Source organism: Sebastes fasciatus, chromosome 15, assembly GCF_043250625.1.
Source record: "Sebastes fasciatus isolate fSebFas1 chromosome 15, fSebFas1.pri, whole genome shotgun sequence".
Classification (NCBI taxonomy): Eukaryota; Metazoa; Chordata; class Actinopteri; order Perciformes; family Sebastidae; genus Sebastes; species Sebastes fasciatus.
The window spans coordinates 6,114,646-6,135,923 of NC_133809.1; the positions used below are offsets into that span (position 1 = coordinate 6,114,646).

Below are 21,278 nucleotides of genomic sequence, written 5' to 3' on the forward strand. Positions count from 1 at the left end.
CTCTTTCGGCTTACTTACTGAATAACTTTCAGAAATTCTTGTTAAAAGTGACACCTGTGGCCGTTAAGTCAACGAAAGTCAGCGTCCTGTTGCTTGCTTGCTCGCTTGTGCTCGCTCTACATAGACATGAACAAGCATCGCTCAAAACAGTGAGGCGACACACGTCAACTAAAACCACATATCACTCTATGTTTCACCTGCTTGGCAGTAATGTTAGCTGACCAGACGAAGGTCTCTCCATGAATCATTGCTGATCCTAGTGTTGACTTTTCCTGCTTCAGCCTCCCGACCGCGGCCGGAGGGAACAGTGAGACACCGGCACCTGGTCGGAGACGATAACTTTTCTCGCTGCGGAGCCCCGTCACTTCACAAGACACTGAAAACCTCTGTTGGTCCGGAGGAGCTGCAGCAGTTATTCCTGCACAAACGTCCACTGTACATTCACTAGATATTCTCAGAGCTACGAAGTCTTTTGCAGTGTGTAGTGAGCGCGCATGAACGTGAGGTGGAGCGAGAACGAGCGTGGTTTGTGACTGAAGGCAAGCAGAGGAGCAGAGTACAGCAGAGACTCCGACCCTGGAGACCAAAGCTACGGTCTCCCCCGCGTCCTCCAACCGCGGCCAACACTGTTTTGCAAGACGGGCTTCACTAGATATAACTTGGCGGTTTTGATGCTTCCGTGTAGTTTGTGTTGGAGTCTGAACAGCGCAGCCACACGCAAGCACGCACTAGACACCGACCTGATTTATACGTCTAAGAAGTTACAAACAGTCCCTTTAAAAGAGCCGGCTCAATGAACCAGCTCGTTCTTAACCTACACATCACTAAGCGAGAGAGAGAGCAGGAAGTAGTTTCCAGCAGCGGCCGGATGTTCAGTGTGAAGACAGGAACAACAAAGAAGAAGAGAAAGCGCCCGGGTTTTAAACCTACTCGAGATCACCTGAACAAACCTGAACACACAGACATCAAGGAGCTTCACTGTTCCTCACAGTAGGTGAGTTTAGTTATTATTTAACCCCTCTTTACAGGACCTATATCTCTTTATATCTGAGCTGTGCTATGTGATGTAGCCGTTAGCCTCCCATCACGGTTAGCCTCATCATTAGCTATCTGAGCTAGTTGGCTAATGATGAAATCCATCTATGAATGATGAGAGCTGTCATAATTAACGTTACAGCCTGCTAGCTTTTCAGTTATTCACCTGGTAACGTTAGTGATAAGTCATATTTAACCGTCAGTACTTCACCAGATGATAATGAATCATCATGTACCGGTGTTTAATCAGTTACACCCTCACTGGAGCAGCTAGCAGCTAGTGGTTGCTCAGCATTTGTCATTTTAAAGGTCCCATATCGTACTCATTTTCAGGTTCATACCTGTATTTTATGTTTCTATTAGAACATGTTTACATGCTGTAATGTTAAAAAAAAAACTTTATTTTCCTCATACTGTCTGCCTGAATATACCTGTATTCATGCTCTGTCTGAAACGCTCCATTTTAGTGCATTTCCATGGAATTGCATTGCTAGTCAACAGTTTGGGTCCATGTTTGCATCCTGTCAGCTGATGTCGTTCACATACACTGCAACAGGAAATAAACTGGGACACATTTGGAATGTTTACGTTTAAAACAGTGTAATTTTCTAAATATTGTATATTTGTGACATCACAAATGGACAAAAATCCTAACGGCTTGTTTCAAACGCACAGTTTCTGAATACGGGCTGTGTGTATTTCCCTGTGGATTGAGCGTTTCAATACTTTCACAGTATTTATACAGGACTTAAGCCTGCTTTATAATAAAAAAAAAACATGAAAATCCCACTTTTTTATAATATGGGACCTTTAATGTCCATATGATGATGCCTAATGATATATTGAAGCACCATATTATCAGCATAGTTGCTTGCATCTTTTTCTTAAAGGTCCCATATTATAAAAAAAGTGAGATTTTCATGTTGTTTTTTTATTATAAAGCAGGCTTAAGTCCTAGTTGCCTAGTAACGCAATGCTGCTGCAATTTCGTCAAAATGCGCTAAAACGGAGCGTTTAAGACAGAGGGTGGATACAGGTATATTCAGGCAGACTATATGAGGAAAATAAAGTTTTTTTTGAACATTACAGCATGTAAACATGTTCTAGTAGAAACACAAAATACAAGTATGAACCTGAAAATGAACACGATATGGGACCTTTACAGGATAGGTTCATATATTTTCAAGTCTACTTTTTATATTAAATACTCACAAGTCCATAGAAAGAGTTACTGGTCACTGTAATCCTTCCTTCTGTCCACACTGGCAGTGTAAGAGCTGGAATAAAATACCCACAGTCCTTGTGTGCCAAAATCTATTTTAAAGCTCAGCCAAAGCTAATATTTAGTCTTCACCAGTAACTGTCTTTTTAGTACAAAATCCCCTCTCTGTGTGTTACTATCTCTCCACTGCAGCTCTTTCACAATGTAATTTCTTGTAAAAACAACACTGCTTTTTACAATAGAAAAGCTCCAGTATAAGATGCTCTCTCTACGTGTATGTCGAGTCATTTTCAAATCACAGATTTGCCTCTCAGGGATTTACAATCTTTACAACCCTCGATTTGATTCAATGTTGTCACCGATTTACCTTTTTACTGTACTCATTTCATGTGCTAAAACTGAATATTGTGCCCTATTCTCTCTCATCAGGGCAAAAGAATTTGGTTTGCATGTGAGGACAAGTGTCTGCCGAGCCAACCATGGCGAACAATGCAGAGGATATCGAAAACAATATGGTCAGTATGAAAGAATGTGTCGCAGTGTCTCTGTATCTCTGACCGTGTTGATCGATTGGGTTATGATTACCTAACGGTTTTAGTTGAGAGCAACTCAGTGTTTCAGTGTCAAGTCAGTGATGAAAGAGTCGTTTGTGACGTCACACACTCTGTGGAGGAGTTTGAGTCTGATAACAGTAAAAACAGTAAATGATGATTATGGATGGTTATGCTCCGATAAGGAACGATGTTAGCCTTTGAACTAGGAAGGTAAATGCCAGCGTGCTGCTTTGCTGTCTTCCTTTAAATACAGGCGTGGCCTCCCTACCCTTTAGTCAAAGTCCCCTTTTACTGTCACAGTCAACTTAACAACCATAGGCCTTGCTTACCCCATAACAATTGTGCATATACATTACAACTGTGTGTCTCTGTTTTGACGAACTACAAAACATGTAATGTCTGTCTTGAACGATATATTATGGTCAGGATGATGTCAGCCAGATCATTAATGAGGTCAGACAGCTCAGTCAGGCCAGTATGACACTACAGTATTATAACCCTAAGTATCTGGTTTATTTAACACAAATTCAGTCGTCTGTATCTCTTGTGTCCTTGAGACCAACATTGACTTTGTTCCCAAAACTGAGAGACAATGTAGCGTACCGCACAGTGAGGTCATTTTATACAGCAGAGCTGAGGTAGCTTTTACTGTTCAGAGAAATGCTTCCTGTCTTCATTTCTGTGTACCTGGTGAGATTGCTTCATGTCTGGGCTGCAGCATGTCTTGACTCGCCGGCAGCCTGACAGTGTTATTTCACACAGTATCCCTTATTTGCCTTTTTTTATTATTGTCCTGACGGGACAGATCCTCTGGGTGAGTGGGAACGAGCACACTGTTCTGGTCTAGTGAGCGTAAATGTACCAGTTAAGCACTGAAATGCAAACATGGATTGCCTGATAACGGTTCTCTGTAGTGTTTATCTAATTTTTGGGCATTTTTGCCAATAAAAACAAATGAAACGCTTGAGTTAAAAGTGTTTCATCTGATAATACAATGCTCACATGGCGTCTAAAGATAGAATTCATAGACAAGATTGATTAAGTGAAAACCACAATGTCCCTGTTTTGAGTCTGTGGCATGTTTCATAAAAGCGAGCACTCTGCAAGAACTGCTTACATGCAGATCATAAACTGTGGCAGCATCACGTTTCACAAATGGTTGCTGATTGCTAAATTTGCGAATCCTACAAGGCTCTTGCATGCTCAGGTGTGAGACACAAGTACGGCTTTTGCTTTGAGTAGCGAAACTTATCAAAAAGAGAGAAACTCTGAATTATTTTGTGGTGCAAATCACAGCTTGCAATTTAGCAAATTTGGTGAAATTGGCTCCTCGCCAGGGACCTTTTGTTGCATGCCATTCCTGATCTTTCACCTACAATTACCTGTCATCTCCATATTATTGAGTCTCAAATAAAAGCATTAAACGCCCCAAATATACTCCAAAACAATTTCAAGCAAGATTGATAATTCTTTAATGATTATTTTTCTGATTTTTTTCCCTTTTGTATTAGATAGTTCAGAGTAGGGATTGACCGTAAACATGGGGAGAAAGTGGGGGGTGACGAGTGACAAATTGAACCAGCATCACAGTTACTATGTACACTGTATATTACTGTATGTTTCAGACCATTAGCACATCTGGATATCGCCATAGTTTATCACTTGACGTGGCTGTATTGGACCACGCCCAGATTGAATATTTGATCAACAGGCATGTTCTTGTTGACTCTGAGAAGCTGTGTTTGCTCTGTGCATGTTTTGCACTATTGTTCTGATCTTATTAATTTCTGTATATATATATATATATATATATATGTTGTGTCAGCGTTATTATAGAAATATGCTGACAATAAGGCTGCAACTTATGATTAATTTCATTGTCGATTAATCTGTCCATTATTTAATTGATTTAATCGATTAGTTGTTTGGTCTATAAAATGTCAGGAAATGGTGAAAAATGTCGATCCGTGCTTTCCAAAACCAAGTTGTCCACAACTCAAAGATGTTTTGTTTACCGTCCTAGAGGAGTAAAGAACCTAGAAAATATTAAAATTAGGGCTGTCAATCGATTCAAATATTTAATCCTGATTAATCGCATGATTGTCCAAAGTTAATCGCGATTTAATCACACATTTTTTTTCTGTTTAAAATGGACCTTAAAGGGAGATTTTGTCAAGTATTTAATACTCTAATATGATTGCTTTTTTCAAATGTATGTATGTATGTATACATTTATTATTAAAAAATCAATTAACAACACAAAACAATGACAGATATTGTCCAGAAACCCTCACAGGTACTGCATGTAGCATAACAAATATGCTCAAATCATAACATGGCAAACTGCAGCCCAACAGGTAACAACAGCTGTCAGTGTGCGTTATTATCGTGTTAACTTTGACAGCCCTAATTCACATTTAAGAAGCTGGAATCAGAAAATAGATTTTTTTTATTTGTTTGTTTGTTTTTGTTACTCAAACCGATTAATCGATTATCAAAATAGTTGGCGATTAATTTAATAGTTGACAACTAATTGATTAATCGTTGCGGCTCTACTATAAAATTGTCCCTACACAAGTATCATACAATTTCCAAGTATGTCTAGAAAATAAAGTGATTCTTCTTCCATTCAGGACCAACAGGAGACCAACGTGGCCTCTGAACCCTCCCAGCAGCCCCAGGAGGCTGCGGTGACCAGATCACGGTCCAGGGGAGGCTCAGGAGCCGGAGGAGGAGGAGGAGCAGGTGATGGAGGAGGAGATGGAGGTGGAGGAAACGGTAGTGGACCAGAGCAGAATGGACAGCCCCCTGCTGCTCGTCCTCCACGCGTGGTGGAGACCGAGGAGGACGAGGACGAAGAGTTGACCTTGAAATACGGGGCCAAGCACGTCATCATGCTGTTCGTTCCCGTGACCCTCTGCATGGTGGTTGTCGTGGCAACCATAAAGTCCGTCAGCTTCTACACCCAGAACGACGGGCAGAGATTGTGGGTGTTTATAACTCTTATTGTGGTAGACAGGATCTAAAGCTCATCAGGTCTGGTGTTTTAATTAAATTCAATACAGCTGCAGTGCCACTAGGTGGAGTTAATGCTATATATATATATTTATGACATCTGCATAGTTTGAATACCAAGACGGTTCTGTAATTGAGTCTGAATCTGGCTCAGGACACTTAAACATAACATTTTATATCTTTAGCTCTTATCCAGAGCAATTTAAACCCACTGAAACAGCAGCGAGCTTATATTACATTATAAAGAACACAGTCTGGACCTGCTCTATAGGAAAAGTGCCCTGACATAACTTCTGTTATGATCTGGTGCTATATAGATAAATTTAAATAGCACTAATATTGAGGCAACCAGCTATAATTAGAACCACAGTATTTTCTTTATTGTATTTATTTTGTATTCTATTCCCCCCAGGCTCTACACCCCGTTCCCTGAAGACACAGAGACAGTAGGACAGAGAGCGCTCAACTCCATCCTGAACGCCACCATCATGATCACTGTGATCATCGTCATGACTCTGGTGCTGGTGCTGTTATACAAGTACCGCTGCTACAAGGTACACGCTAAAACCCACAGAGCTGACATGAATATTATAATAGTGTTGTGGTTTTTTTTTAATAAAATTTGTATTTTTCAATACTGGAGGTTAGATTGAGTGTAACAGCAAATCATCATATATGTATTATCATTAATAATAATAATAACAATAATAATAATAATAATATTATTAATAATAATAATAATAATAATAATAACAATAACAATAAAATAACTACATAAAAAATAAATAAAAAAATTATATGTGTATACGCAACGGTAAAAAGAAAAGTAGAATTGATTAATTAAAAATAAATAAAAAACTGCCACAGGGAAACAATGTAGAAGACATTCGTTTACAGTCACAGATGTTATTTCATATAACTTAATTTAACTTTCTCCAGTGTCTGGGAAAAGGTGTCAGTTGTATTTCGTGTAATATATTAATGTTTATTTGTTTAAAACTAGGTTTAAATAGCCTTTTCACAGCAGACATTTTGACTCGTCCTGGTAGGAAAAGCACAGTAATAACAATAATGATGGTTCTGTTTTATTTAATTACCCTTGTAAACTAGTAGAAGTAGTAGTAGCTAAGAGTACCTGCATGCACTATAATGCTAGTAAATAGGGAGTGATTTCAAACATAACCAGGGTGTTTCCCTCTCAATCATTAGAGTTCTCCACGTACTAATAGATAATTTTCACAGGAGACGTTTAGACTTGCCGAACACAGTTGTAACTGCTATTAAAATGACGTCATTACAATGAGGTGTGCCAGTTCCAACCCAGTGTTCTCTCCTGTTCTGTCTGCATGTTGGCACACTGTCATGAATTCCTGGAAAACTTAATTTTATGAAGTCATCTTTAATGTTATTCATTCCATCTGTCCTTTTCCTATCATGTAAAAAAAATGTTGGCTGTGAGAAGAGTCTATAAGTTCCTGCAGAAGAGGAGGCTACAGTCTCAGCACCGCAGTCCTAGGTTTTTCTATTTAGAAATAGCCTACGTGAAATGACCACGACCTCTTAAAAATGCATTAAGTTGTGGCGGAAACAATTTAGGTCTACTTTAGGTCTAAAGATCATGGTTTGGGTTAAGATAAGTACCCTAATGTTACGTTTACGTTACTTAACCTTTGCAAACTGTTTCCCTGTTTGTACAGCGAGAGAGGGAGAGAGGGTGGCAACTAGAAATAACATGTAATTGACATTTGACTGGCTGACAACACTTATTGTGGGGGTATTTAAACTTAATTGAAATGGTAAAATAATGAGTATTAAACAAGCATACTGAAGACAGTAGTATTCGCGAAAACTAGGGTCCTACACATGCGGTCCTGAAACTGCAGCCTCCTCTACTGCAGGAACACGCTACTCAAACTCTCTGATGCTCGTTGTAATTGCCCTCTGTCGTAACCCCACCCAGCGTGGTTGTCCAGGTAGTTTGAAACAAGCATTAGCAACAGGTATTTATTTGCAAGTACTGATCTGCTGAAACATTAAATCCCATGACTCTGATCTTTGCCATAACAGGTGATTCAAGGCTGGCTCTTCCTCTCCTCCCTCCTCCTGCTCTTCTTCTTCTCCTACATCTACCTCAAGTAAGCCCTCGACACTTTATCTCATTTTCCCACACATTCTCATAAATGTCAAGTTATCTACGTCTTTACAATGATTTATGTCCCTGCTCTGTCCAACAGAGAGGTTTTCAAGACCTACAATGTGGCCATTGACTACTTCACCCTGGTGATAATCATTTGGAACTTCGGAGTGGTGGGCATGATGTGTATTCACTGGAAAGGGCCGCTGCGGCTCCAGCAGGCCTACCTCATCATGATCAGCGCCCTCATGGCCCTGGTTTTCATCAAGTACCTGCCAGAGTGGACCGCCTGGCTCATATTAGCCGTCATATCTGTCTACGGTAAATCCTCCTCTCTATTCTGCTCTGTGTACTTTTAAGGAAAAAAGATGAGCTCTTCATCCAACCTTTTGAAAATGTTATCTTGTGCAGCAACGTTCAGTCATCTAGTTCCTTTTAGTGCTTGAGGAAAAATGTGTAATCTATCTTTCTTTCAACATTTGCAAGATAGGAATGGATCTGGAACCAAAGACAAACTTATTAACATGAAACAACAGCGTAGAACTTTTATCATAAACACTATTTCTTGTGAGGATTTCTTTTTCTTTCCAGCTGTATGTATGCAACAAGTGTTGATAAATGTCATCATTGGTGTGCTAAAAGGAAGGATGTGTCTCAAGACCTGAAACTGAAACACAAATGCTTTAAGGAAATGTTGGTTGAAAGACAGATCTATGAGTAAAGGAAGTCTGGTTGGAGACGGTGTTGAAAGCTGGACTTAAAGCTGCCTCCACGGCACGCCAACAAAAATAGCTCTTGATTTCCTATAAGCTGCTTTCTTGGTGAAAGGCACATGTGGTTGCTCAAATTTTAGAATTACTGGGGAATTTTCTCTTTACTACGGCTTTCAATCTATTCAAATAGTTAATCGTGATTAATCACATGTTTTTTTATCTGTTCAAAATGTACCTTAAAGGGAGATTTGTCAAGTATTCAATACTTTTATCAACATGGGAGTGGGAAAATATGCTGCTTTATGCAAATGTATGAATATATTTATTATTAGAAATCAATTAACAACACAAAACAATGACAGATATTGATCCAGAAACCCTCACAGGTACTGCATTTATCATAAGAAATATGCTCAAATCATAACATGGCAAACTGCAGCCCAACAGGCAATAACAGCTGTCAGTGTGTCAATGTGCTGACTTGACTATGACTTGCCCCAAACTGCATGTGATTATCATAAAGTGGGCATGTCTGTAAAGGGGAGACTCGTGGGTACCCATAGAACCCATTTACATTCACATATCTTGAGGTCAGAGGTCAAGATGATCCTTTTCCCTGCCGAAATTTAGCGTAACTTCGTAGTGATATTTAGCCTCCTTCGTGACAAGCTAATATGACATGCTGCATGACATTCCTTAGGTTTTCTAGTTTCATATGGTACCAGTATCCTCACTCTAGCTTTTAAAACTGTTGCGTTAATGCGTTAAAGAAATTAGTGTTGTGAAAATGAATTTGCGTTACCGCGTTATTACTGCATTAACTTTGACAGCCCTCGTCTTTACACATCAGAAATGAGGCTCAGATAGATTAGGCATCAGTCACAAAGACAAGTTGATGTTTGTCCTTACCTGTCAAGGAGTAGTACATAATTAATATACTTGCAAAAAAGTGCTTAATTTTTCAATATAATGGACGTTAAGTTTGCAGAGGTTCAGATACTGAGTCTTTCCAACGTATTCAAATTATGTTACATTACCAAGAGTTTCAAGTTAAAGCCGCATTGACATTTTTTGTTTCTGCTGAGTTCGTTTTCCAAGAAGAAATATTTAGCAACTGGAGTTCAGTGGAAGTAGATATGAGATCGCAGTGATTCACAGAGTGATTCTAGCATACTTGGAAACTCAGTGCACTTATTTCATCGTATGTGGAAGTAAACCTTTTAGAGAAGGAAGAGAGCGATTGAGACTGTTAATATTCTCTATTTTCACTGAAATCTCTGCTTCCTGTCATCACAGATGTCATGTCAGGGAGCTATTTTTGGTCTCTCACAGAGCGCTCTGTCTGTATGGTGGCTAACATCACTTGTCTGGCTTCTTTCACAGATCTGTTAGCGGTGCTCTGTCCCAAAGGACCTCTGAGGATCCTGGTGGAGACGGCTCAGGAGAGGAACGAGCCCATCTTTCCAGCTCTCATCTACTCCTGTAAGACAGACACTGATTATAGACATGACTTAATTCACATTTTATTGTATTAAAACACAAGTTTTAAAGAAAACATACAGAAGCTAAAATTGTTTTCTCATTAAACTGCCACTTAAACTTCTTTCAGTGCTAAAAATAGTCCTTCCTTACAACTGACGCTTCCACTCCTGTCAGCATTTCCACTTTAACTGTCGCTTAAATGCGTCAGTGCTTTCCTTTAAATTGCCACCTCAACTCTTTTCAGTGCTAAAAAAGTCCTTGATTACAAGTGATGCTTCAACTCCTTCCAGAAACCAATCAACACTTCCACTCACTGTCAGCACTTCCACTTAAACTGTCGCTTAAATGATTCAGTGCTTTCCTTTAAATTGCCACATTTTCTTTCAGTGCTTAAAAATGCTTTCACTTCAACTCCGAAGTGAATAGACATTAACTTAGGCTTCAAATCCTTTCAGAAACCAACTGCTTTCACTTAAAACAACTCTCCATGTCTTTTCAGTTTAACTTCAGCTCCTTTTCACTTCAAGTGACCCTTTTCAGCACATTCACTTAACAACTTCTTTCAGCACTTTAAGTGACACTTCAATAACCTTTAGTCCAGTCACTTGAAATGACAGACATTTTTACTGCTGTATGTGTTTACACTTAAATATATCACTGAGACCTTCTGTTCTTTGTACATATAGCATCTTTTTTTCTAGAAAACAAAAACAGCCACAGGTCACTGGGGAGCGCTTCATCCCAGCGTTTTATAAAGAAAACGCTCCGTGCATCTTCACCCACAAATGGGCTTTTCCGTCTTTGTTACGATAATGTCCTTCTGACATATAAAGCTCAGGATAGACCAACTCGACCAAAACAACTTCTCCTCTATTTTATACAGTGATGTCATCAGTACTTTTCTGAAAAGTTCAGAGATTTTCAACTAGAAGCGCTGTGAGCGGCCGCAAAAAAAAAGGCTGAGCGCTCATAAACAAGGCGCTGGGTGCAGCGCTTTTTCTGGAGGCGGCATACGCTCTCTCCTCATTGGGAACAATTTAAAAAATATATTGGAGCACAGAAAAAAAAGCTATATGGACACTGACCCTTCAACTCCTTTCAGCAGTTCCACTTAGTGACTCTACAATCTCTTTCAGCAAGTACACTTTAATTGACACTTCAACTCCTTTCAGTGCTTCTGTTCCAAATAATTTTAGTACTCCAACTTCAGGTCTAAGTTGAACTTCAGGTGGATACCGCCATAAAAATACAAAAGCGTCAAAGAATTAACATTTGAAGGCTTTTTTATGTAAATTTATGTTGAGGTACAAAGATGAGTTTAATTAGTTGAAACAGAAACACTGAAAGAAGTTGAAGTGGCAGTTTAATTTCAGTGGAAGCAAGCACACTTTTTTTCTGAAAATGTTCCTTTTCTAGTTTGTAACAGAAATCTTGACACCTTCAATAATTTGACTTCTTCCACAGCTACAATGGTGTGGCTCGTCAACATGGCCGACACTGAGTGGCCTAAAAGGAACTCGACAGAAGCGGCGTCGCCTCAACCAGAGGCTCCTCCAGAAGGTGAGCGGGGGTGTCAAAGTGATGGAGCGATGTTTATTATTGTCCCGGATCAGTTACCTTTCAATCAGTGTTGTTTAGTCTAACTGGTATCTCTTGTCTTCAGCCGTGGCGTCCCCGGCTCCCTCCGGTCTGTCGCAGGACGACGGCGGCTTCAACTCTACCTGGGTCAACCAGCAGGAGAACCAGCTGGGGGAGCTCCAATCCACCGATCAGACCAGACGGGAGATCCAGGATTTGCCCTCCGCTCGCCCTCCCGTTGACGACGACGATGAGGAGAGTGAGTACAAATATATAACGTAGATTATTTAAAATATAATTTAGTCATTTATTAAAGTTATTGTTGTCAGTGAAGCTTCAGGGCTCAGTTTTAAAGCTAGAGTGAAGATACTGGTATCATATGAAACTATAAAACCTAATGAATCCATCGGTACCAACCATGTCATACTAGCTTTGTCGAGAAGGAGGTTAAATAACGCTCCAAATTTATGCTAAATTTTGGCGAGGAAAAACTGTCATGGCCATTGTCATCGCGATTAACTATGGACGATCATGAGATTAAGAGATTAAATATTTTAATCAATTAACAGCCCTATCAGTAATTAATTTTTTATAGTCTAAACGGAAGCTAATGTGTTTCTTTCCTATACAACTGTCTGTCTGTCCTTCCATACGTCTCTTTATACACTAGAAATCCTGCATTATCAGCATCATGTATTGTTAAATCATAAGAGTAATAACTAGTACATTATGATCCGTTTAGATTTAACTCTAACTCTGTAATTCAAACTCGTGAATTCCCAGATTGTCTGACTCTCAGTGTGTAATCATCATCTTTCAGTTCCCTCTTCTTCCGAACACATAAAACCTTTTGGGAATGTTTTTATGTGTTCCCCTTTCTGTGAAATTAGTGCGTATGTGAACGCATGTTTGGCTGCAGACTGTTTTTAGTCGGAGCAGATTAGGAAGCGATTATTCATGGCAATTGCTAGGTTTCATGTCCGTACTATTTGGGGGCCCCGCGCTCTTTTCTAAGTTAAAGCTTCGGTAAATATGGGGTCGGCGCTCTTGTTTGTACAGTAATTACAGTTGTGAACAGATTTCTATGGGGGTTGGAGGGCGTGGATCTGAGGCGAATCCCGTGTTTGAATTGACTCCACCCTGAATGTGGTGTCCTCCTGTGTTCTTAGGGGGCGTCAAGCTGGGGCTCGGAGACTTCATCTTCTACAGCATGCTGGTGGGAAAGGCCTCGGCCACAGCCAGCGGCGACTGGAACACCACGCTCGCCTGCTTCGTAGCCATCCTCATTGTGAGTGACCACAGCTGCTTATTTTGTCGTCAAGCAAAGCCACCGCAAACCACATCTCTGTCTCTCAGCACAATATCTAACCCCACTTTACGTGAACCACTCGATTGTATAACAGTTTTTTTTCCCCCCTCAGAGCTGATTTTGTTTGGTACACAATCTCTCAACGTTCTATTTTCTCTGTGTTTTATTTTGTTTGCCTCTACCCCCGCAGGGCTTGTGTCTGACTCTGCTCCTCCTCGCCATCTTCAAGAAAGCGCTCCCCGCTCTGCCCATCTCCATTTTTTTCGGCCTAGTCTTCTACTTCGCCACAGACAACTTGGTGCAGCCCTTCATGGACAGGCTGGCGCTACACCAGTTCTACATTTAGCAGGACGCTGCCCTGATAACCCTCACCCACATAGCCCTCCGGCCAACAACACGAGCGCGGTCCCCTTCACAGCCGGGGGAACAAAGGGCGATGCAGGGGCCCCTCCCGTCCCCGCATCCCCTCCTAAGAACTCATGATGACGGGACACAAGTTGTTTTTTGTTCTGCCTTTCTTTCCGGCGCCAAGGGGGGGTATTCCCCACGAAGGCTGTTCTTAGATATTTTTTATTTCACTTTTAAACCAAGAAGTGACATTTTCTCGCTCGACTTGGGATCTCATCTTCAAACCCGCCGATCACCGGTCTCAGGCTCAGTCCAAACCAAGAGAAGTTGGTGGTAATATTTTACCTTTTTATTTATCCAGGGAAGCTTCACAAGAGCTTGTCTGCTTCTTCTCACAACCACTCATATCTGGGAGCTGCCCAGTACACCCACAGTCCTCTACAACTGGGGCTTTACAGTAGGTGCCTTGCTCAGGGACACCTCGGTGGTAGCTGTTGAGCAGAAGGGAGACAGTTTCATTAAATCTCCCTTCTAAGACTTTAAATCATCTTCATTTCTACGACTTCTGAGCCGCCACCGCCCCCCGAAACTAAACCCACGATTTCAAAAGCCTTCATCAAACTAATGGACACTCTGATGATATTGATAATAGATGTGTAGTTTGATTGTGTATGAGCTGTCAGTCACCAGACGTGCTTTCCTCACCGCTGTTAAGAATGGTTAAGTTCCCACTTTAGACACACCACAACCAAAAGCTCTGAAGCCGGAGAGCGATTCACACCCCGAAAGATTTACACCGAACATGTTTTGAGCTTGTGAATCTTTCTCATGGGAAAAAAAGTGGATGAATTTATTGTCTCTAGAATTAAGATATGAGTATAATTATGACACTGACTCAGCAGAGAGATTTCACCACGTTTCCTGCCCTTAATTTTTACGTCAATTCACATTTGAAGTCGCAGCCTGCAGAGGGAGGAAAGTTCACACACTGACACACTCACACCTGAGACTTGCCTGCCATGTCAGTCACGTGCTGTCGGCCACTGAGCAGTTCTGCTGGAGCAGTCGGAGGTTCAGTGCCTTGCTCAAGGGCATTTCAGTAGTAGTTGTTGTTATTGTTCTTGTAATTGTGGGACAGAAATGTGCTTTTCATTCTCTTCCCTGACTGATTAGTTTTTTTTTTTTTTTCAACCTGTCCAGGGATTGTAACCTCTGATCATCTGGTCACAAACTCTGAACCTTTAGGCTATAGCTGCCCTCATGATGCTCGCCTGGTGCTGTCTGGAACTATGCTACATCAAACACTATACACAGATACCCGTCGTGTTTTTTTCAAGATATGCAGATGAGAAACTTTGTACTTTTTGAATCACGAGGGTAAATGTTAACGGGGTTCCTACACAGATCAGGAAAATCTGAGAATAATGTGAAAACAAACAAAACATTTGACAGAAATTCTGTCCGTGTTTTGAGGGAGAAACAGTCCTGACTGAATAAGGGAGTCGTAGATGTAGTTTGATTTGATACTTGAATTTGTGAACATTTTTGGAAAACAATCTCCAGTTATCAAGCATTGTTTGCGTAATTTTAATCAAGTTAAAAACAAACCAAAAAGTTTAAATCAAGGTTAAAATAAGTAAATAAATGAACCCAAACTCTGTGGCTCCTCATGTACGAGATAATGCAGAATGACGGAGGAGGACGAGCTGCACTGATTTGTCTTTTGTTGTTGCACTCGAGTTTGCAGAGAAGAAAACCAAGAGGGAACAATATTGTGATATTTGTCCTGAAACCTTTTTTTTCTTCCCTTTTTGTTTTTAGGGAATATGTTGGGTGACTGGCTTTTTTTCTGTCCTTCACATGCATATGTGTGTTATGCAAGGTTATTAAATTCAGATTTTGTTTTTTAATAAATAATTAAACTTAAAATACTCTTTTTTTTGTTGTTGTTTTTCTGACACACAGATTCTTAAGTCTCTAATTTGTATTTTTCTCAACCAGTGTGGACCACATTATAGCACTTAATGTGGTAATCTGTGAATTATAGTTTTATTTTTGGCTTTATGTTTGATGTCAAGTGGTGACTGTGCTGGTGCTTTTGTTCTTTACCAGCCAGAGTTAAACTGTCACTCAAAATATGGGTGTATCCAGTTTTTATGCTGGCAAAGTTTGAGTTTGTGTGTGTTTGTCTGTTCAGCTGCTCAAATTTTAGTTTTTTTTTTCCCGACAAACCAACAGAACACATCGAGCTACCGGACAATTTTTACATCCGTAAATTTAAAGAAGCACTCCACCGATTTTTACACGTCAAAGTCTGTTTACTCGTCACGAGGAGCACTTCTCAACCTGAAAAAAACCTTTTTATGATGTGTTCTGCAGTTCTGGAGGGAACTCGTGATGTCATCAGGGTTATCTCTTATTTATTTCAGCCTCTCACAAGTACGCAAACTTTGTCGAAGTGAAATACTAAATCTCTTAAAAAAAATGTTCTCCCTCAAACTATGTGCTAAACTAATCCCTGGTCCTATCAATAATGCAGAGGTTACATGCATGTCCATCCTAACAATTTATCATTTGAACAGTGTTGGAAGAAGTATTTAGATCAAACAATGTGCAAAGTGCAAGTTCTGCATTCAAAATTTGATTTAAAGGTGCAGTGTGTAGGATCTGGCGCCGTCTAGTGGTGAGGTTGCATATTGCAACCAACTGAAACTTCTCCCGTGTGCCAAGCGTGTAGGAGAACTACAGTGGCTGACGCAAAAATGTGAAAACAGGAATGGCTCTATCTAGAGCGTTTCATTGTTTGGTTTGTCCATTCTGGGCTACTGTAGAAACATGGCAGACTCCGTGAAGAGGACCCACGTCGTATGTAGGTTTATATCTACATACGGGCTCATTATAAGGTAATGAAAACACAACGATTCTCATATCAGGAGTAAAAGTATTTATTATTGGATTATTACCACTGATGCTTAAACTTGTAAACATTATGTTGCAGGTGGAGCTAATTTCAAATTAGTTTAATCTATAATTATTTATATTATTTCATACACTGATTACATGTTTTGTATGAAAATCTTAATCTGCAAAGTACCTAGTAGCTGTCAGACAATATCATCCTGTAGTGGGGTAGAAGTATATAATAGGAGAAAATGGAAATACTAAAGTAAAGTTCAAGTACCTCAATATTAGTACTTTAGTAAATGTATTTAGTTGCATTCCAGCTCTGCATAGTTGATGTATGACATTAAACTTTAAACTGTATTATGTGAGATTTTGCCTCTGTAAAACTGTACTGATCTCTCTGTATTTGCCCCCCGTACACAGAGGTCAAAGGTCGGGGGCGACACCCCTGGAGCTGCTTTGTACTTCAACACAGTAACAAATTACTGTTGTCTCTGCTGCATCATCAGTTCTGCTTTCCAGTGAGCAGCCACCCTGACGCAAAGCATCTCTGCAGACGGTGGGAACATTGTGGAAATTCCTCGGCGTGCTGATGCACTGGCATCCCGCGCTCGCCGTCCCCCGATGCCAACTGGCCGACAGGTCTCTATTGGCGCGCTGCCCGGCGCGCTGGACGCATTAACTGTCACCATGGGGACCGTTTGGCCTCGCTGGCCGGGACAGTGGCACAGTATGGCAGTTTACCCAGAATGTTTAGCCTCATACTGTGACTTACCTAACGAGCCCTCAGCGAGGCCTCATTCTGGCTCATGACAGTCCTGCTGCTCGGCTGGTGAACAACTACAGAGTTAATTCCATCAGGCTTCTCGTCCATCGACTTCAGACACCTGTTCTGTTCAGATTAGGTTACACCTAATTCAAACACTTGAAGCTGTTTGGGCTGCTTTCCCAGAAAAGATTAACCCCTCCTCTAGACTTTCCCAATGATGAAGAATTGAGAGAATCTTCTGTTTCTGTTTCCTTACAGATGTGAAATGAGACGTCACATTTCTTTGTGGGCCTTTAATCTTGTTCGCTGACATGTGGATGAGACTACAGAGTGAACTGAGGTAGCCTGTCAATCACTGTCATCCTCTGTATGGTCTGGACTTAAGCAGGAGACGACGTGCCGGTGTGTCACACCTGTGTGCGTTAGAGGTTTCCCAGGATAGCTCTGCTAAGGGGATTACTGTGCAGGGAGGGACGTCTGCTCCGTGTGAGACATGTAAGGAATTGAGGATTAGACTTCCATAATCGCTGGCAACAAGCGCAGAGACTCAACAACGCAGAAGAAAAACCCTGTAAAAGGTGAATAAAAAACATCTGAGAGATGTCTAAGGACAAGCTGGAGAGCCTGGTGAAGCGCATGGAGGAGACGCTCTCGGAGATGGAGCAGCTGAAGGTGCACTGCGGGAAGCAGAGCGAGGAGCTGAGCCAGCTGGTGGTGGAGCTCCGGAGAGAGAACCAGGAGCTGGTGGAGAAGTACAACCAGCTCGCCGTGGAGATGAAGGAGGCCAAAGAGATCATAGAACAGCTACAGGACACAAAATATGCCTTTAATGCGAAGGAGAGGCAGGCGCAGAAGCTCAGCCGGCAGCTCTGAACGCCCAGGAGGAGGATGAAAACGTGACTTGGGTGTACTGGAGGACACTGGAGACACTGGATTTCTAAATACCGGGTGGGCAGGCTAAACTGGGCGCAGCTGTTTTCTTTAACATATAGTACATTCTGTCTGCATATGTGTACATTTTAGACCCTGAGGGGAGGGATGTAAAGCTTAGTAATTTGAATGTTAACTTAAATCCTGTGGCTTACTGCTCCTTTTAAAGCCATGGCTAGACTTAATGACCAGGAATCAAAACCCAAAGGTCTCCAACAAATGTGGATGTGGAAAACGTGGACTCTGGTTGCAAAGGGGGTTTTTCAAAAGACATTATACTCATTAGGTTTCTATAATTGAAACAACAGCATGCCTAAGCCAGGCTGAGCTGCCCCTGTAAAGATTTTATTTGATGATATTATTTTTAGCTGTTCAGTGGCCAGGAGGAGAAGTGGGTGGTCACCTATTTCTGCAGAGTGCTAAAAATACCCGATTATCCCTTCGTACACTCAACCTTGTGAGACTTAAAGGTGCCTCCCTCCTCTCTTGGTCCCAGGACATTGTGTTTTATGTACTCCAATAAAGTTTAAATCCTGCAAATCTTCAGCGGATTTATGAAACTCACAGTTACTCGTGTTGAAGGCTTTTTGCATCATGTACAACTTGAGCACTATGAAGACGGTTGTGGTTTGATGTTTATTGAACCTGAACTCATTATTAAATGTTCTTATTGAATCTGAATCCTCTTGAATGCCTGTATATTTTGTGGGTTTATCTTTCTGTAATAAAAGTTAGGGCTGTCAATCGATTAAAATATTTAATCGCGATTCATTTTTTATCTGTTCAAAATGTACCTTAAAGGAAGATTTGTCAAGTATTTAATACTCTTATCAACATGGAAAGGACAACTATGCTTTCTTTATGCAAAGGTATGTATATATTTATTATTAGAAATCAATTAACAACATAAAACAATGACATATATTGTCCAGAAACTCTCACAGGTACTGCATTTAGCATAAACAAATATGCTCAAATCATAACATGGCAAACTGCAGCCCAACAGGCAACAACAGCTGTCAGTGTGTCAGTGTGCTGACTTGACTATGACTTGCCTCAAACTGCATGTGATTATCATAAAGTGGGCATGTCTGTAAAGGGGAGACATCTGGAGGTCAGAGGTCAAGGGACCCCTTTGAAAATGGCCATGGCAGTTTTTCCTCATCAAAGTTCAGCGTAAGTTTGGAGCGTTATTTAACCTCCTTCGTGACAAGCTAGTATGACATGGTTGGTACCAATGGATTCCTTCATTTTTCTAGTTTCATATGATATGATACGATAACGTTAATGCTTTAAAGAAATTAGTGGCGTTACAACGAATTTGCGTTAACGCGTTATCACGTTCATTTTGACAGCCCTATAATAACTTAATATTCAAGAACTAAAATAAAAAAGACAGAACTAAAACTAAAACATATTATTTTCTGCCTTGCCAAGAGTTAGATGAAAGGATTGACACCACTCTCCGTAGAGTAAATATGAAGCTACAGCTGGCTAAGCAGTTAGCTTACTTTAGTGTGATAGAAACAGGTAAACAGATAGTCTGGTTCTGTCCAAAGACACATACAGTAATACACCACCACTGTGGATGGTCAAAAGGACCACATAGAAATATAAAATCACTACAAAGTAGAAAGTGAACAAAACAACTACAAAGAGATACAAACAGCTGCAAAGTGAACAAAACAACTACAAAGAGATACAAACAGCTGCAAAGTGAACAAAACAACTACAAAGAGATACAAACAGCTGCAAAGTGAACAAAACAACTACAAAGATATACAAAGCAGCTGCAAAGAAACCACCAAGAGACTCACAAATACCATGAAATGGGGCAAAACAACCACACAGAGCCTCATTAAAAAGAGGCTAAAAAACTAAAAAGTATGTAGGAGAGGTGGTGGGGCCTTTTGTATGTTTGTGCCCAGGGGTCCATTGTCTCAAATATTTACCCCAATATCTCCTGACTCATCCATATAACAGTATATATAATATTCATAACTATGTTTTCATTAGCGTATAATCACCTGAAACTAAGAATTGTGTTTTCGTTAGCTTAGAATGAGTCCTTCATATCTACATAGGGAGCGGGTCCTCTTCACGGAGTCCGCCATGTTTCTACAGTAGCCCAGAACGGACAAACCAAACACTGGCTCTAGAGAGAGACTTTTGCATTTTAACGTTACCTGAAGGCCACCGTAGTTCTCCGGTTGTAAAACTGCGGTATCGTGAGACGCAGAGTGTAAAACCGTGGTACCACCAGCCGTCGTCTGACTTCCGTTGCTCCTAAAGTAGTGTTATTATGGTAGGGATGGTCTCTGAGCGAGACGAACGGCATTACCACGGTTTTGCACTCGGCGGCTCACGTTATCGCAGTCTTGGAAAGAGAGGAGTGAGAGGAGGGGTACTCAGTTGGTTGCGATCTTCAACCACACCACTAGATGCTGCCAAATCCTACACACTGCATCTTTAAGTAGGCTAAAGGACTGTGTACTTATTCTACCTCATACTGGTAATGAAAGCATCCGTTTGCACTGAACAGAATATATATTGTAGTAAATATTGTACATGAGCTACAAACCTCTTGGATTGTGCTGCACAAACTGGATGGAGACGATCTGCTGTTTGGGAGCTATAAATAGTTGAGTTTCTCTATGAGAAGGTTAAAATGGGACTAAACCTCAATCTATGTTTGATGGTCCATTGAACTTAAGTGGCGTTTCGACTCACATAAGGCACATAAGTAGAGGCTTTGTTTTCATTTTGGTTTTGAACTTTCCGTCCCTTTGGAAAGGTTATGGTTACCTGTGATGTGATTTTAAACATTTATATACTCACTGAGTCATTCAGTCTGGCCTATACATGGAAAAGGATCCTTCAGTGTAACCAGATAAACAAACATGTGGCTTGAATGGGTTTCGGTGGCATATCTGGCGTTATAAGTGTTTTTCTTTGGTTTATTCACGAGAAGAAAAAAGTCTTGGGGCCACTGTGGCTCTCTAGCTGTTTCACACCCCCATTTCTGAATGATTGAATGAATGAAACAGCAGAAAGTTTGCTCAAGACAAGAACACATTACACCCAAGATGTGTTCTTTTTTTTTTACATGAGCCCACAACGACATAATCCTGCACAATCTCAGCAGTTTTGTGTGTTTGGTTTTCAAAAGCCAGTTGGGATGTTTGGAAAAACCTCACCCCCAAATGAGAAGAGAGAAAAGGGGAGGAGGTGTAAAGTCTTTTTGGGAAACATATAATGGTATATGTTTAAACACAGCTTTGGTAG

General features: G+C 40.7%; 1 protein-coding gene across 2 annotated transcripts; it reads left to right on the top strand.

The window, feature by feature from the left end:
• The first annotated feature begins 850 nt into the window (after window positions 1–850).
• On the top strand, window positions 851–15,319 carry psen1 (presenilin 1). Of its 2 annotated transcripts, none has more exons than XM_074660407.1 (11): window positions 851–990; window positions 2,687–2,772; window positions 5,445–5,797; window positions 6,239–6,380; window positions 7,894–7,961; window positions 8,061–8,281; window positions 10,057–10,155; window positions 11,620–11,715; window positions 11,819–11,992; window positions 12,903–13,021; window positions 13,233–15,319. In XM_074660407.1, the coding sequence occupies exons 2-11, from the start codon at window positions 2,737–2,739 to the stop codon at window positions 13,386–13,388; spliced, it is 1,464 nt and encodes a 487-aa protein (XP_074516508.1). In that variant the 5' UTR covers window positions 851–990; window positions 2,687–2,736; the 3' UTR covers window positions 13,389–15,319. The 2 variants fall into 2 exon arrangements, with proteins under 2 accessions (XP_074516508.1, XP_074516507.1); XM_074660406.1 differs by having other exon boundaries at window positions 855–994.
• Window positions 15,320–21,278: the final 5,959 nt, after the last annotated feature.